At 35.8% G+C, this 17,082-nt stretch overlaps 2 protein-coding genes across 4 annotated transcripts; both read right to left on the reverse strand.

Annotated features, from left to right (window-relative positions):
- Positions 1 to 1,457: 1,457 nt before the first annotated feature.
- On the reverse strand, positions 1,458 to 4,958 carry LOC135744486 (zinc finger BED domain-containing protein 4-like). The gene is made up of 4 exons (XM_065262643.2): positions 4,485 to 4,958; positions 4,239 to 4,340; positions 2,827 to 2,913; positions 1,458 to 2,740 (listed from the first exon to the last, which is right to left on the reverse strand). Exons 1-4 carry the CDS (start codon positions 4,534 to 4,536, stop codon positions 1,458 to 1,460), a joined length of 1,524 nt encoding a protein of 507 aa, XP_065118715.2. The 5' UTR covers positions 4,537 to 4,958.
- A 2,772-nt stretch (positions 4,959 to 7,730) lies between these two features.
- On the reverse strand, positions 7,731 to 13,128 carry LOC135744607 (zinc finger BED domain-containing protein 4-like). Of its 3 annotated transcripts, none has more exons than XM_073815113.1 (3): positions 12,182 to 13,128; positions 11,231 to 11,305; positions 7,731 to 10,330 (listed from the first exon to the last, which is right to left on the reverse strand). In XM_073815113.1, the coding sequence occupies exons 1-3, from the start codon at positions 12,231 to 12,233 to the stop codon at positions 8,973 to 8,975; spliced, it is 1,485 nt and encodes a 494-aa protein (XP_073671214.1). In that variant the 5' UTR covers positions 12,234 to 13,128; the 3' UTR covers positions 7,731 to 8,972. The 3 variants fall into 3 exon arrangements, with proteins under 3 accessions (XP_073671214.1, XP_073671212.1, XP_073671211.1); XM_073815111.1 differs by having other exon boundaries at positions 11,201 to 11,305; XM_073815110.1 differs by having other exon boundaries at positions 11,198 to 11,305.
- Between the last annotated feature and the right edge of the window lie 3,954 nt (positions 13,129 to 17,082).

Genomic DNA, 17,082 nt, shown 5'->3' on the forward strand with positions numbered 1-17,082 from the left:
ATATTTCACGTAATATTATACCTATGTTACTATTGCCATCTTGTGGACAATGTCTGTGCAATATTATTTTTCAAATGTATTGGATCCTTTTTCGAAATTCTTTTATAAAATATTAAAGCAATAATTGCTTTTATTAAACGGTTACTTCATAAACGTAGCAGAATTTCATAAAATAAAACCCAGCAAATAAGTTGTAATTATATTAGTACAAATATTACTCTTCCGCCAAACAAATTAGTTCCTAAGCAACACAGACGCAGCAAAGACACAATGAAAAATAAAGACTGTGGTGTTTATTTTCATAAATCAACATTCATCTAATTTATACATGAACATTTATATCGTGCAACTGTTGAAGTGTGGATCAAATAGAGATTTTTCATTTAATTTCCACCCAGCTTAAGTTTAATGTTTTCCAGAAAAAAAATTCTTATTTAAATAAACATAAAATATTTCAAATGAAAGAACAGATAATCCGATTAAAAAAAAAATAATTTCATTTGTATACAGTACACCATAAAACAACAGCAAGACATAGAAACTCATACAATACAGTGAGCATAACTTACACAGAGAGAAAAAATCTAAGTGAACTTAAAATTTTATTATGACACAAACAAACAAACAAAAATATCACAATCATCATATTTGCTTTTGACACAACCACGAGCATCCATTCGGGTTGTAGCGGTGTTTGAAAGTTGAGAGGCGGAAGCTCTCCAGCGAGTGGGCGTGGTTTCAGCTTCAACAGCGGAAACGCCCCATAACGTTTGAGAGCAGAGAATCCTGCCTATTTTTTCCAAGATTTTGATAACTTGTTTAATTTACTTATTTAATTGATTAATCCGTTTTTATCATTAAAATCTGTCTGTGTGGTATTAGCAGATTTTCTGAGGTATGACAAACTGAGAACACATTTAATATCGGACTTTATACAGACCACCACCCATAATAGTCTGTGTAAGCTCTAATCACAGTATTTCTAATGCTAAAATATAATTAGCCTACTGTTATACATTTATTTTCAAAGTTACTGTTTTACAAGAAAGGCAAAAAAATAAGCTTTACTTTATTAGTTCTTACTTTATAACATGCTATACAAGTATGCTACAGTTATTTACTTGCTGTCCTTCATGGTAAAATTAGTTTTAGTGGTTGAATTTAACTCTTCATTAATTTTCTTCACTCATGTTCAATATATATTCAATCTAAAAGATATAATGTATGTTAAATTAAACATATTAAATAAATATGCCCATGGCTTAAGAAAATGGACAAACCAATATTTTAACCCAGTGGTGGGTTTGTCCATATTTGATTCAGAAACGTGTTAAAACACCCCATCATAATGTATACACACTATATAAAATGTTCTGGTTAGTTGTTTTTCAAAAATAGGATCATACTGAGATTTCTGGGGTCCAAGCAATTTCTCCTGTTGATGGCCTGTGATTTTTCTAGCTGATGCACACGTTCAATTGGGATTGCAGTGGAGACCACTGTGAGGTATTTGCGGGCGACTGTCGCCAGTTGTTTAAACTCAACTCTGCTCCTCCAGAAATCAAGTGGATCCTCTGAATTTGTGTTAAATGTTTTTCCAGAATCATCTCTTCACGTCTTGTGTCATAACTGCTGTGTGTAGTGTGCCTGTTTCCCTTGATCAGTGATTGGATTTCTGCTTTGACACCAATATTAGAATCCATCACACAGGTTTTGTATCGTGGGTCCAGTGCTGTGCTAACTCTGAACCAATAATTTTGCTTGATGTTGCCGATATGATGGTCACATTTCGCAGAAAGTGTCTTGGCTATTTCATTTCCCATCTCCAGTTTTCTCAGTTCCTCCTGCAGTCTCTGGACCAGCGGTATGATCATTGAGATGGGGCTGTACCCTTGACTTCCCATTTCTTCAGTAACCTTCTTCAGAATCTTCAGTACTGCTAAAATATCTTTCAATATTTTTCTTTCATTCTCATTTAAACAAAGTTTCTCCTCTAGAAAGTCAATAAAAACCTTAAAAATGGCGGGCCACAGCTCTAAGATGTTCTGTAGCATGTGAAGTGTATGAAGCCACCGTAGATCACTGCTCTGAATCAGATCATTTTTTTGGAGCTTGAGGTGAGAGCGATGCTTCTGGAGGCTTTCTGAAGCTTTGGGGTTCTGGTGGAAAAATGAAACTATTTGCTGACATTTTCCCAACAGATGTTTCCAGCCAGAGTCACCTATGGTTTCTCTGAACACTTTATCCAGCGTACGGGCAAAACAAGGTATAAATGTCCATTGGCATATACTTTTGTCAACCTTTTTCATGTCATCAATATTTGTGACCACAACTTGAATTTTTTCTGTGATGTTCCACTCATTTGAAATTCTCATCAGTTGCTTTACAACATGTTCTGTTGTACGCTCAATGAGGAGATGAGCTGTATCTAGGACATAGGATTTCTGCATCCAGTTTTTGTTTATAAGATGGCAAGATACTGTCAGATAAAACACTGTCTTATCTGAACTCCACAGCTCTGCAGAGAGGACAAGATTACTCCCAGCATTGATTGCGTTCTGTACTTCCAGTCGTTTTTGCCTATAAATGCTCTGAAGTTCAGTTTGGATCGAGGACTCATTTATATTTAAAGAGGGGTGTAGACTGCTTGCAAGATCCTGGAATCCTGTTACAGTTTTTAATGGATGTAGGTTCTTTATGATCATATTCAACAAAAGTGTCTTGAAATTTGAGTCATCATCTAGAAATAAATGGGCATTTAAATTAATGAAGTAAAAGTTCTTATCATAAAACATGTCATAAAAGTGGATATTTTACAACTCACACCTCTGTTTGTTGGTGATTCTTGGTGATCTTGTGATTCTGCTGATCGCAGAGGTCGGGAATAAATGCATCCACCAGATCGCTTTCTCTCTATAAATGGTACACAAATTAAAGGCGGGGTGCATGATCTAGGAAAGCCAATGTTGACATTTAAAATCACCTAAACAAACACGCCCCTACCCAATAGAATCTGGACCTCTAATTGATAGGCCCTCCCCACACATACGCAACCCAGGCAACGATGTTGGTTAGTAGACACACCCCTTACTTCTGACTGGCAACAAGTGTGTTTTGGTGGCCGGCCCAACTCCCTTTTCCAAGGTGTTTTTAAAAAATCATGCACCCTTAAAGGTGACATAGAATGATTGAACGGGGTATTTATCCTTCTGTTATGTGACATGTAGACAAAAAAATGTTTTGTTTTGGTCTGTAATGCCTTAGAAGCTTCCTAAAAACCTCTCTCAGATAGCTCTATTAGGGTGGGGGATTTTAAACAAGTGGTTTTGCACCTATTTGGCTCCCCCTACTGGCTTAACTTGCAATCTCATTACTGATTGGCTGACTTTGCTGCCACTCAAAAAATGTAGCCAATTATTTCGAAATGGAGGGGCAGTGAGATGCCTGTTGTGTCATAAGCATCAGTTTTTCAGATTGGGCTGTTTTCTGGCTGACATTTCTAAAAGAGGAATTACTATGAGACTGAGATGTTTAGCATGTCTAGCACTTTTTGGATGTTCGTGAATGCGGGTAGACTACCATTATTCAACAAAGACAAGGTAAAAATGTTTTTTCATTCTCTGTCCCCCCGTCAAGTCACATTTATTTGTATAGCAATTTTTTTTACAATGTTTCATTGATCAAAACCGCTTAAAAACGTGTCTTTTGATACTTTAGCTAATGTGCTATGTTGAGCTAACCCTGAGATTTAACCAACATTAGCAGACATTTCAATTTGGGGCAAGTTGTCTTAATGACTTTGATAACCTTGTTTCTAAATTACAAGTGAGAAACACTCCTTAAGCTAGGGTTAAAGGCAGGTTTAGAACAAAGATAACCCAAGGTTAAACAGCCCTAAATTAATATTTCCAGTTCTGGTTTGAATTTAAAAATAAAAATCACAATTAAGTAGTTGTATATATATATTTTTTTTTCTTATAGTCATAAAACAATAAACATGAATCTCAAAACATTTATTCAATCCAAGTAAATTCTTTATTTGTTGTTGTGGTTAAAATGGAAATTAAGAGTATAATGATGAATTCACAGCGTAAAAAAATACTTTAACCTTGTCAGGTGACATCGTTTAACAACTAGCAAAAATATGTGATCGACAGTCAATAGTTTAATGTTTGCAGACTAATATCACAACATATTTCACTTTATAGGCCTATTTGATATGCATATATCGCTCTTACCACTTTCTGAAAACATCTGGCGTCTACGCACACGTTTATATGGAAGCGGTGAATAATTGCATCCATGCGAAAAACTTTGATGTCTGTTTCCTCTATGACGATCTGCAATGTTTCACAAAAGCGTGAGCGAAACACATGCAGCAGCTACAGTATGTGATTCAGTTATTGTGACATTAATGTTTACAATTACATTTAAACAAATTAAGTAATACCAAATTAAACTCTTAATAAAGAAAGAGATGTTACCAAAGCGATCCCTCCTGTTGTTTTTGTGTGTTTTGGATGGTTCAGGATTCATTTCGCTGTTTTCTTGGACCCAGAAATCAACTAGAAAAAAATACTAAATCACCTATAACACCTGTTGGTCCAAAGTAGCCTACAGAAAGATCTGAGAGATGAAGCGCTTTCACTTCTGCCCAAGAACAAAACTTATTTTACTTCCTTTGAATAACCTGCCACCTCCCATTGTAAACGGATATGTTTACCTGGTGATGAAAACAATGTCTTTAGCATCAATGACGAATATTATAAAGACATTGCAGTACAGTACGTGCCTGACTTAATAATACACTTTTGGTTTCTATATATGGCCTACATTTACCCATCTACATTTTCAGTGTTTTTCTGGAATCTCACCCTCATCACAAATAGCTCTCCCATAAACACCACAAAACGGAAAAGCTTAAATAGCTTGGCTTATTGAAACCCGGCAAAACATTTTTTAATTAAATCATTTATTTCAGCATTTCGCGTGTGCTATAGCTGTGGACGAATTATTTTCTCGGTTTCACAAAACAGACCTTAAACCTTTTTTTTTGTCATTTTCCTATTGGCCAGAAGAGGGCGACAAAACACCTTTTTGCTCGGAAAACACCACCGTTTTTCTATATTTTACAATGTTCTTCCTTCTACTTTAATAAATACATACCTCTCTTTTCTTAATGTGTGCACTTAATCTTTGTACAACGCGTCCGTATAGCACCATTCATTCATTAAGATTCAAACAAGGATGAATTAAGAAGCAACCAAACACTTCCATGTTTTTCCTTAAGACTGTTACATGACAAGAGTAAATAGTGATGTTACATTTTTAAACCGAGGCTTCGGAGCTTGGTGCCAGATAAAGCCTCAATTCAAAGCTTGTGTTGTTAATGTAGAAATCACGTGACAATAACAAACAAGGCTTCACTTACCTGCGTGCTTTGCGTGTCAGAATGTTCAAACCCCAAAGATTTTTTATGAGTTATTTGCCTTATTCAAATTTTTGTCCCAAATAATACTATATATATATAGTATTGTATTTCCATATACTTTTGTGCATGTGTGTTATTATGTGAATATTATTCTGTAGCCTACAGTATTGAATTGTATGAATATTAACTCATACTGGAACTTATTGCCACACTTTAATAGGTAAATTAAACATTCATTCACACACATTTTTTTTTATTTGTTATTTGTGCACAAAACATTAAAAATGAAATAAATTTCATTAGTGGTTTATTAACCAACATATGGCACTGTTTACAACACCCTCAAAGCTTTGAATCTTAGTTCGAAACAGTAGGGGAAGTATTGGTGCTTCATTTGAGGCTTGATTTCCCCATCACTATGAGTAGGTATGCACTGTAAAAATACTTTGCTGCCTTAAAAAATTTTGTTGAATCAACTCGGATTTACAAGTCATTTCAACTTACTATTATTTATCTTGACTAGTGATGAGTTGTTATAGACCCTTTTACTGTTTGTACACAATGATGACGTGGCAGCGTGTGCGCGCGCATTTAGGCAACGGAAGTATCGTAAGAATCAAAAGTGAAGCAACACAAACAGTAAGTTATTTTAAAAAAGTTGACTTTATGAACATTTTCAACACAGCTACCAGATCCGTGTACTATAGGGGAGTGGATAGAAGACGTTAGCAGATGGCCAAAAATAAAGTTGCCAGATACATATATACGTATATTAGTATATTATATTTGTGCAACCAAACGCAACAACCAGACAATTTGATGCTGGGAAACCATTTTAATAAACTTTCTGAGTTGCTACCACGTTAGAACCAATGGGGAATAACACCACTTCCGTTGCCCAAATGCGCGCGCAGGCTATTTGATCACGTGAGCTGTAAAAGGGTCTATAACTACAGGTGAGTTGTTATAACTTATAAATTTAAGTTGACTTTTCTCAACTATATTTTATAAGTTGTGACAACTAATTTCTGTTGACATGACTCGTAAATCTGAGTTGATTCAACAAAAAATTTTAAGGCAGCAAAGTTTTTTTTACAGTGTGGTTGTAAAACGTGGCGATTTTTTTATTTATTATAATGGCGGAAGAGCACTGGCACTTAGTTTGCAACACTTCGATCTCGGGCGCATTAACATCATCACCCCCTCTCGCTCAAACTTCCAAACTCAGGAGTGATGATGTTACTGCATGCGCCCGAGATCGAAGTGCTGCAAACTAAGTGGTGACGATGGCAATCGGTCTTCTCAATATTATTGTTCAAGCATATTGGACCCTTTGTTCTTTTATAAAGTAAAACATATAAGCTGCAAAGATACACAAGTAGGCCTACAGACAGATTAATCAAGGTGACACTACAGCATTGAATTACAAGTCCACATCCCACACTGCATAAAACATGAAGTTAAAACAATTTGGGTCAATTCAACCTACTATTTTAAGTTTTGCAATAAGTTGACATAACTTATCAAAACACATTGTTTAACTTAATTTGTTAAGTTAAAGTAACATATATATACGTTGATTTTATACATACATTTGATCAAACATTTTCAACCACTAGCTCAACAATTTATAAACTGCTTTAATTGTTCTCTAGTTCATAATGTCAAAGCAATCTTAACAAAAACGTTTTCATAAAGTTTGTGTTATTTTACCATGTCTGTGTTTAGCTTGGCTAACAAAAAAAGATATCATCATTTGAGATCACCTAAATTTGAGAGTTTGTTTATGTAGCATACACTCAAAAAATATATATATACATTTTCAACTCAGCATTGTGTCAAAAGGAGACAAAATGGTACATATTTTACGAGTTGGCTAATTCGTATCAATTCATACGAAATTAATCGTGCAAAATCATACGATTCTTGTGTAAAAACAACAACAACAACAAAACCGAACCCCTAACTTACGAATGTGGTCGTATGAATTGAAACTAATTAGCCAGCTCGTAAATAGTACGAATTCTTGTGAGACAGTGTTGAATTTAACCTATTAGGTTACGGTTAGGGTTAAGGTTAATTGCTAAAAATTTGGATATTAACATTAAGTAGGTTAGTATAGTTATAAAGTGAGCATAACTTTCACCGTAGGAAAAAATGTAAGTAACATCTAAATACTGTTATTACAACAATTTAAAACAATTGTGATGACCAAGTCTCAGATAAAAATTATTTAAAAAGTCCACATGCCTTGACAAACATAATTTGACAAAGTAATCTCTGTTAGCTTATCTATAAATCATTTTAAATGAAGTTTATTTAAGTTCAGGAGGAGCATGACTAATCAGCACGAAGATGTCTCTATACAGTAGCCGTCCCTCAATTCTGTCTTGTGACAGTTTTTGCCTCCTCCAACAATCGCCACACTCTTAAATCTTATCCCAGTTAAAGAAGGGAGAGTACCCTGAATTCCCACACTATGCCAAATATGCTTTATTATCATATCACCTAGGGGTGCACTGATATATCGGCTGATGATGGTTGCTATGTTTCTCCATGAATTACGGTAAAATGGTGCTACATCCAAAAGCCAGAGGGCGCTCTCGTGCAGAAACTCAATATGCGCTGCAGATGAAGAACCACACACATGCAGCTATGACATTAAATATGTATAAAGGCTAGATGTTTCGCCTGCGCTGCTGACCAATTGAGTGGAACATCCGCATTTGACGGCCATCTTTATCACAGGCAGCTCGCTCACTCGTAGCACTGTGTTTTAATGGTGCAGATAATTTTAAATGACCATAACTTGCTTAATTTTCTGTCCGATTTTCAAACGGTTTGGTTTGTTACAAACGTCAAAGATGTGCATATGACACTGCATACTTAAACTAAAAAAAATCATGAAACATGTTAAAGCATCCATAATTATAGCCACGTTAATAAAGTTTGTAAGAAACCAAACCGTTTGAAAGTTGATAGAAAATTGAGCAAGTTATGGTCATTTAAAAGTACCTGCACAATCAAAACTCAATGCTACTAGTGAGCGAGCTGCCTGTGGTAAGATGGCCGCCATAACACATCTAGCCTTTATACATATCCATGGCTATGACATGCAGCTCCAGGAAATGGCTTTAGGATATATTTATATTGCTGTTCTTCAAACATTTTCAGGTATTTTCATGATAATAAAAAATATGTATAATGATTATGTTTGATGAGTGTTGCTTTTTCAAATGCATGTTTTAAACGACTCAAACTAACAGTGATTTCAGATCGATAAGGATATACTGATCAAAAGCCGTAGTACATGAAATAGCTGTGCATAATAGCGGCTGTGCGATTAAGAATAGTTATCGGCCACGTATTATTAGTGTAAATTGGCATTTATCGGTGCACCCCTAATATCACCCTATTGATTAAATGTTAATGCAAACCCGTTGAAACATTGTTATACATTCGATTATTAAAAGCAAGGCTTTTCAGCTGTTTTGACAAATATATATACAGTATATACGCACAATTTATCATATTCATATTTTCATAGTTTGTTGTTGTTTAAAAACAGGATCATATTTAGATCTTTTGGGTCCATCCAGTTTCTCCTGTTGATGGCCTGTGATTGTTCCAGCTGATGCACACGTTCAATTGGAATTGCAGTGGAGACCACTGTGAGGTATTTGCGGGCGATTGTCGCCAGTTGTTCAAACTCAACTCTGCTCTTCCAGAATTCAAGTGGGTCCTCTGTAATCTTTATTTTCCAGTATTTTTGTAGAATCAGCTCTGTATTGCTAGTTTCATAACTGCTATGTACAGTTTGTGTGTTTCCCCTGATCTCTGTTCTGATTTCTGTTTTGACATCTTCAACCCCAGAGTCGCATAGCAAACAGGTTTTGTGTCGTGGGTCCAGTGCTGTGCTAACTCTAAACCAAATATTTTGCTTGATGTTGCCGATATGATAGTCACATTTTTCAGACAGCGTCTGTGCTATTGTGTTCCCCGTCATTCCCAGATTTCTCAGTTCTACCTGTAATTTCTGGACCAGCGGTATGATGTTTGAGATGGCCATGTGATCTTTAGTTCCTATTTTTTTTGTCATCTCTTTCAGAATATTCAGTACTTCTACAATGTCCTTTAATAGTTTTATTTCACTTTCATTTAGGGAAGGGTTATCTGCTTGACGTTCAGTAAAAACCTTATTTATGGCTGGCCACAGCTCTAAGATGTTCTGAAGCATGTGAAGTGTAGGAAGCCACTTAAGATCGATGCTCTGAATCAGTTCATTTCTTTGGAGTTTGAGGTGAGAGCGATGCTTCTGGAGGCATTCTGAGGCTTTGATGTTTTGGTGAAAAAATGCAACTATTTGCTGACATTTTCCAAACAATGGTTTCAAGCCAGAGTCACGCTTTGTTTCAAGCCACACTTTATCCAGCGTATGGGCAAAACAAGGTATAAATGTCCATTTGCATGAACTTTTGTCGACCTTTTTTATGCCATCAACATTTGTGACCACAACTTGAATCTTGTCTGTGATGTTCCACTCATTTGAAATTCTCATAAGTTGCTGTAGGACATGTTCTGCTGTACGCTCAGTGAGGAGGTGAGCTGTATCTAGCACATAGGATTGCTGCATCCAGTTTTCATTTATTAGATGGCAAGATACTGTCAGATAAAACACTGTGTCATTTGAGCTCCAGAGCTCTGCAGAGAGGACAAGATTACTCTCAGCATTGACTGCGTTCTGTACTTCCAGTCTTTTTTTCCTATAATGGCTCAGAGGTTCAGCTTGAATCGAGGACTCATTTAACTGAATTTTCTGCTGTTGACTTGTCCCAGTGTTTAATGGCTGTTGATCCTTTACAATATTAGGCAAAAGTGTCTTGGAATTTGAGTCATCACCTAATTAATATAAAACACATCAGATATGGAGTAAGCTTTATTGCTACAGCTTGGCCCCAGTAATAAATCTTATATTTCGAACAGAATTTACAAAAGCTAATGCTTTACCATAGCTAATTTCAGCAGTCTTTTACTACGGTAAGCAAGCCAATCCCAAAATCAAACTTTAACCATCTGTTCTACTAAAAACTAAGGCCAGTATTTGCATATTTGCATTAATTTGCTTTTTGAGTATTTTGAACTCACTTTGTTTTTGTCCTGACCTACGTTTTTAATTTGCACTCTTTAATGACATCACAAATTGATCAATTAACAAACATACTTACAAACATTATTATTAAGACATTTTTAGATAGCCCAAAAATGTCAAATTACCCTAAACAACACCTTTGTTTTTATTTTTAAATCTGCAATGTGTATTTTTGCCTCTTTATAGCCAAATCTTCCTCACATGACTTCAATCTGACGCAAAATCCCACCCCACAGGTCGTCTTATAAATTATTATTATAAACTTTGGGAATCGGGGTAAGATAGCAGACCGTTTAAAAAATAGATTTATGTACTCATTTAATAACTGAATTTTTATTTTTTCAATTTCTAATTCAACTCAAAAAATTACAGATTAACTTTTTTACATATATTCAATGTCATTTATTTTTAAATATTATATTATTTTTTTCTATAATAGTCAAAAAACAATAAACACGCATCTCAAAACATTTAATCAATAAATCCAAGTAAATAATTTATTTGTTAAAATGGAAATGATTTCACAGCATGAAAAGTTTACTTTAACACTGCAGACTGCTGGTGTTGCTATCACAACATATGTAATTTTATATTTGATATACAGATATCGCTCTTACCACCTTCTGAAAACGCACGTTGTCTATGCACACGTTTATTTGGGGGCGGTGAATAATTGCGTCCATGCGAAAAACGTTGATGTCTGTTTCCTCTATGATGATCTAGTTCTGTAATGTTTAACAAAAGCATGAGCGAAACATATAAAAAACACCTGCAGCATCTATGTGATTCATGTGACTTTACAACCTTTACATTGGTTGCACTTTATTTTAGAGTATGTGTACTTACCTTGTACATATATGGTAAATATGTTGTTCTTACAGCCAAATGTGTGGTATTTACTTTTAAGTATCTACATGGTAATTAAATGGTATCATTACTGTACTTACCAGTGGTACATACTTGGTAGTTATTATGTAACTCTATGTAAGTACAGGGTAATACCAGATACATACATATAGTGTAGGTATACTGTAACTAACAGGAAACACTACTGTACTTACAAATGAATAAACAATATAAGTATTTAGTACTTACAGGCAAGTGTGAGTTAATGACAGGTACTTATAGTGTACATTTATGATAACTAATAACAAACACTACTGTACATACAAATTGTATGTACATGGTAAGTATATTTTACTTACAGGTTATTGTAATTAATGTCAGGTACTTAGTGTATGTATACTGTAACTAACGAGAAACACTGCTGTACTTATATTGTATTTATAAATACATTCATTTATAAGTTACTTATTAGTGTTACTTGTTAGTTACAGTATAAGTGTGTATCTGGTATTACCCAGTACTTACCAGTTACATAAAAACTACAAAGTATGTACCACTGGTAAGTACAGTATAACATTTAATTACATGTAGATACTCAAAAGTAAGAAACCACACATTTGTCTGTAAGTACAACATATTTACCATATATTTACAAGGTAAGTACACGTACTGTAAAATAAAGTGCTACTTTTACAATAACAATAAATCAACAAATAAAGTAATAACAAATTAAACTTTTAATAAAGAAATGTTACCAAAGGAAACTCTTCTGTTGTTTGTGTGTGTTTTGGATGGTTCAGGATTCATTTTGCAGTTTTCTTTGACCCAGAAATCAACAAGAAAAAAATAAATACAAAATTACCCACTAGCAATTACACATGTTGATCCAAAGTACCGAAAGATCTGAGAGATGAAGCACTTTTACTTTCACTTCTGCTCCAGAACAAAACTTATTTTACTTCATTTGAATAGCCTACCGGTCACCTCCCACTGTAAACTGCTTATGTTTCTCTATCTATATAGGCCTGGCCTACACATTTAATGGGCAATGGGCCCCTTTAAAATGTACCCATCTAACATCTTCAGTGTTTTTGATGGAATCTCCCCCTCTTCACAGGGGTCAACTCCCATGAACCCATAAAAAGAAATACTTCCTCAAAGAAGTATTTAGTCAAAGGTTATTAAACCATTTAATCTATACATTATTCTTTATAATCTAAAGAACCTATTTTGAAACAGAAAAGTTCTTGAATGTTTAAAGTTCATATGGACCATTTTGCGAAGACTTTTCTTCTATTGCATCATCAAGCACCTTTATTTTTGTGTTATGTTTTATTACTATTATTTATGTTTTAGTCAGTCAAGGTGTTTCATTTTCTGTTGTCTAAAACACAGCACATAGCTTTTGTATCGTAAACCATGCGGTACTAAAGAGACTGCACAATGGGTCCAAGTGTTCTCTTTTATTCTGGACGGCAAGGGCAGTGACTGTAACATGGAGCATATTTTGCAGTAAAGTGTATTTATACTGATTTCATCAGGCTCAGAAAACTTTTCAAAAAGAACAGAAAGAATGGCTTTCTCAGCTGCCATAGTTGCAACTCTTGTGCCATTCGAATGAGTGTTCAATGTACCACTGTTTCCGTTTAAAACACAAGGCTATTAAAGACTGACTAGTTGACAAGTGCCCAAAACCCCCATAATCCACCAGGTTTTTAATAATTTATGTATTTAACTAATTTTACTCCTTTTAGAAATTCACTGGTCCCTTAGCAAATTTACCCATTGTGAATCAATTTAAGTTTGAAAATACAGATTTGAAACAGATCTGTAATTTTCTTATTGGCAATGAGAGGGCGCCAAAAATCATTCATATGATTGGTTTATTATTTTATTTAAATGTACATACTATTTTTGCACGTTTAATTATCCCCCTATTAAATGGCTTAAATCCATCCACCAGGTTTTTGAAATTGACTAGTCAGTCAAAGTATATTATTTCCTGTTGTCAAAAGTAATGCCTCTAACAACCAACTAATTTATAGAACCTCACATTTTATACAACTCCTAAAACTTTAATTGTTAAACCCTTTGCTTTTATGCGTTGGGGTGGATCTCACATGCTGTGGAGAATTATGGCAAAAAAGTAAGCATCAAAAGGACGCAAAACAAAACATTACATGATTCAAATCAGGTATTTTGTATATCTTCAGACATAATGTTAGTGCTGCTTAGTGATGGCATGCATCATCATTATATATGAAAAGCATGCATTGTATTTACATTTCTGTCAGCAGCTGACTCAAACAGGATGTGTGTTTTATGGTTCACTGCGTATTTTCATAGAAATATAGCTCTGTCTTTCATCTTTAACCTTCTTGAATCTTGAAAAGCAGCGTTGCGTAAACCAAACATATTGTAACAATGCAATGCAGATTAACATGTTTCAGTCTTTGCTTTCGTCATTGCATTTTAACAGGCCATTTTGTGATCTATTACTTTTACTTTTGCCCTGAACACAGATAATGATTCTTTGATAGCCTAAACATGTAATAAAAAGAAGAAATAAAGAGAAAAAACTAAAACACATTCATGATAAACTTTATTTTACTTGACCAGATTTATAAGCCAAATACAGTGATAGGCTACTGTAAGTTACATTTTATTGTAGGTTTATATTTATAAAAAAATCTGACATTTATTTGTGCTAATCATGAAATGATGAACAAATAAAATAGAATGAATTATTCCACCCATGACTTTAAAATTAAGAGTGTTTTCTGTAAAATTAGACAATTTTTATCAATCTACTCCAAAGGGCAATTTTATGTATGCCCAATTCTGCAAATAAATAAATAAAAATTCCCCAGAGCTGAGGTTAATATTACAAGCCCAATGTGCAAATTTAGGATGACAATAATGCTAAAATAGTTCCAATTATAAGATATTAGTAGTTATACATACATGCTCATTTAGTACAATACATAATGTATGTTTGTAGCGCAATAAATGTGTTCAGTATTTGCACTACATACATTGGTAATTAATAGAAGAATAAAAGTGTTTGATATAGCATATTAGAGCATAATGTTAAAAGGCTGCAGTTTGAAGTGTTTGCCAGTAGATGGCAGCAGCGCTGTGTCTGTCGTGAAACCGCACTCTCGCGAGGTCTCACGTGATTTGTGAAATGAGACCTTCTGTGAGTGATTTTCACGGTCACATGTGCGACTGCCATTGATGGTTGTGTTTATCTGTGTTACAGGTAAGCTGATGGAAGTTTATTCTTATGTTTTAATCGTTCTGTTGATTATATTGTGTCATATATTAAAGTAACTTTGAGAGAGATAAATTAAATGCACATAGTTGAACAATGGTGTTGCAATCCAAAGTTGGATGAGTTTAATGGGAGTTCATGTGAAAGTCAAACAATCCTATCATATTGCTATGCAGCAAGTAAATATTATCTTGTCTGATTTTGATGTGTTTGAATATTTGATCAAATAGATTGGGTGACTTTGTTGTATGCATAAATGTATTTCATATAACGTGATTTGTGAAATGAGACCTTCTGTGAGTGATTTTCACGGTCACATGTGCGACTGCCATTGATGGTTGTGTTTATCTGTGTTACAGATTGAAAAGAAAATACAATAAATATGCAACCCCCACTGTGAATTATCATTTATACATTGGAAAGTGTTACATATTTTGGCGAGCCAGCCTCCTAAAAGCGATTGTGAGTGAGCTTCAGAGACGAATTTAGTGGATAAAGCAGTGAAAATTTCAAGCATGGAAGAACTACGCAATAAAGTTAGCCAAGCACTTCTGATGCTGCACACCTCAGACCTCATTCATGTTTGTAAACACCTGAAATGTGAGGAGCCAGAGGGCGGCTATGCCAGCAAAACCAAACGAGTCCTTATCAGGGTGGTGGAGGGGTCATTGGATGACACTGAAGAAACAGAGGAGAGTGAGGTATTTCTACAGTGTCTTGAGGATATGTTGTCCGTAATAGATACTCTGAAACAGCCTACAGACACAGAATCAGAAACCATACCAAATGAGACTGATGATTTAGATATTCTGAAAAAGAAATACTCCATATTACAGCTAGAACAAGCTCAAGCACGACAGTCACTCGAGGGAGAGATCGCTGCAATAGAACAAAGGCTAAAAACCAGAGTTACAGTGGAGGAGACAAGAGCTACTGCAGTGTCACAACCGGTGCTATCTGAAGTGACCCTCAGAAGGGAGTTTCGAATCTCTGGGCAAATTGGCGAAGCAGGACAGAGAGAGAAACTGTCGTACACCAGCCTTATAAACCAGATTGAGTCGGGACTGAGAAAAGGTCATTCAGAGACAGAAATCATTGAAGCTGTGACTCGGGCAGTGAGCCCAGGCCTTCACTTGAGGGACATGCTTGAAATAAAACGTGACCTCACTCTCCCTACCCTGAAGACAATTCTAAGGGGCCATTTCAAAGTTGATCCTCCCTCCGACCTGTTACAAAAGTTAATGAACATCTCACAAGACCCGAAAGAGTCAGCACAAAATTTTCTATTCAGAGGAATCGAGCTCAGAGAGAAATTACTGTGGAAACTAAGTGAAGAGGATGAGGACGAGCAGTTCAGCCCAGAATTAATTCAAAGGAAATTCCTTCGCTCCATAGAAACTGGATTGTTAAATGATGCTGTGAAGTTGCAACTGAAGCCTTACCTGAGCAACCCTAAAGTCTCGGACGTGGAGCTGATTGAGCGAGTAAATGAAGCTGCAAACTTAGAACAGGAGCGCCAGCAAAAGTTGAAAAAGACTGCACTGACAAAACCCACTAGACTGCAGGAAATACAAACTAACATATGCCCATTGGAGCCTCAGGTACATCCACACAATTCCACAGAGCCAAAAAGAGATGTTAGATCGTCTGCAGGTAAAGTTGACTCTGCCGCTACCAGCAAAAAGAGCCAGGAGAGGCATGAAGGGACAGACTCAAGCACCAGGCAGCTGATTGAGCAGCTCAGAGCAGAGGTCCTAGAAATGAAAAAGATGGTAAATGAGACGATGGAAACAGCTAAACTGCGAAGCAGATCTGAACGGGCAACTCTCACGACCATGAACAGACCACGTGGATGCAGAGCATGTCAGGAAGCCCAAGTTGGTGAGCAGTGCAGACATTGTTTTCGTTGTGGACAAGAGGGACATCTCTCTAGAGGCTGCCGGCGACCCAGAGAACAGCAGGGAAATGGAAGAGGGCTGCTGTGATGGGACCCTCAGTAGCCCATGAGTTGGAGTCCCCTCTAAAACACTCGGTACAGACTGTAAAACCAGAGGACCCGGAAAAGATTTTTAAAACCATGTCTCCCTGTAAAAATGCAAAACTTTTAAACCTCATCGGCAGAAAATGTCTTGTTCAGTGTTTACTAGAAGGAGTTCCTGTGGAAGTGCTGTGGGACACCGGTGCACAGGCAAGTGTAATCAATGAAGAATGGAGAAAAGCAAACATACCCCACCGGGCCGTAAGACCTCTCCATGAACTCTTGGATTCCTGCACACTGGTCGGACTGGCTGTAAATCAAACCGAAATACCATTCTCAGGCTGGATTGAAGCTGAATTTAATTTAAGCCAAGACTCAAGCACTACACCATCACTTCTGGTACC

This window comes from Paramisgurnus dabryanus, chromosome 1 (assembly GCF_030506205.2).
Source record: "Paramisgurnus dabryanus chromosome 1, PD_genome_1.1, whole genome shotgun sequence".
Classification (NCBI taxonomy): Eukaryota; Metazoa; Chordata; class Actinopteri; order Cypriniformes; family Cobitidae; genus Paramisgurnus; species Paramisgurnus dabryanus.

Bases quoted from the DNA above. Each gene is read 5' to 3' on its own strand.
- LOC135744486 (XM_065262643.2), bottom strand. From the start codon at position 4,536: ATGAATCCTGAACCATCCAAAACACACAAAAACAACAGGAGGGATCGC. The intron at 4,341-4,484 runs GTAACATCTCTT...GAAACATTGCAG, and splicing joins CAACAGGAGGGATCGCTTTG to ATCGTCATAGAGGAAACAGA. The intron at 2,914-4,238 runs GTAAGAGCGATA...TACCATTTATAG, and splicing joins CCAGATGTTTTCAGAAAGTG to AGAGAAAGCGATCTGGTGGA.
- LOC135744607 (XM_073815110.1), bottom strand. From the start codon at position 12,233: ATGAATCCTGAACCATCCAAAACACACACAAACAACAGAAGAGTTTCC. The intron at 11,306-12,181 runs GTAACATTTCTT...TAAACATTACAG, and splicing joins CAACAGAAGAGTTTCCTTTG to AACTAGATCATCATAGAGGA. The intron at 10,331-11,197 runs GTAAGAGCGATA...TATATTAATTAG, and splicing joins ACGTGCGTTTTCAGAAGGTG to GTGATGACTCAAATTCCAAG.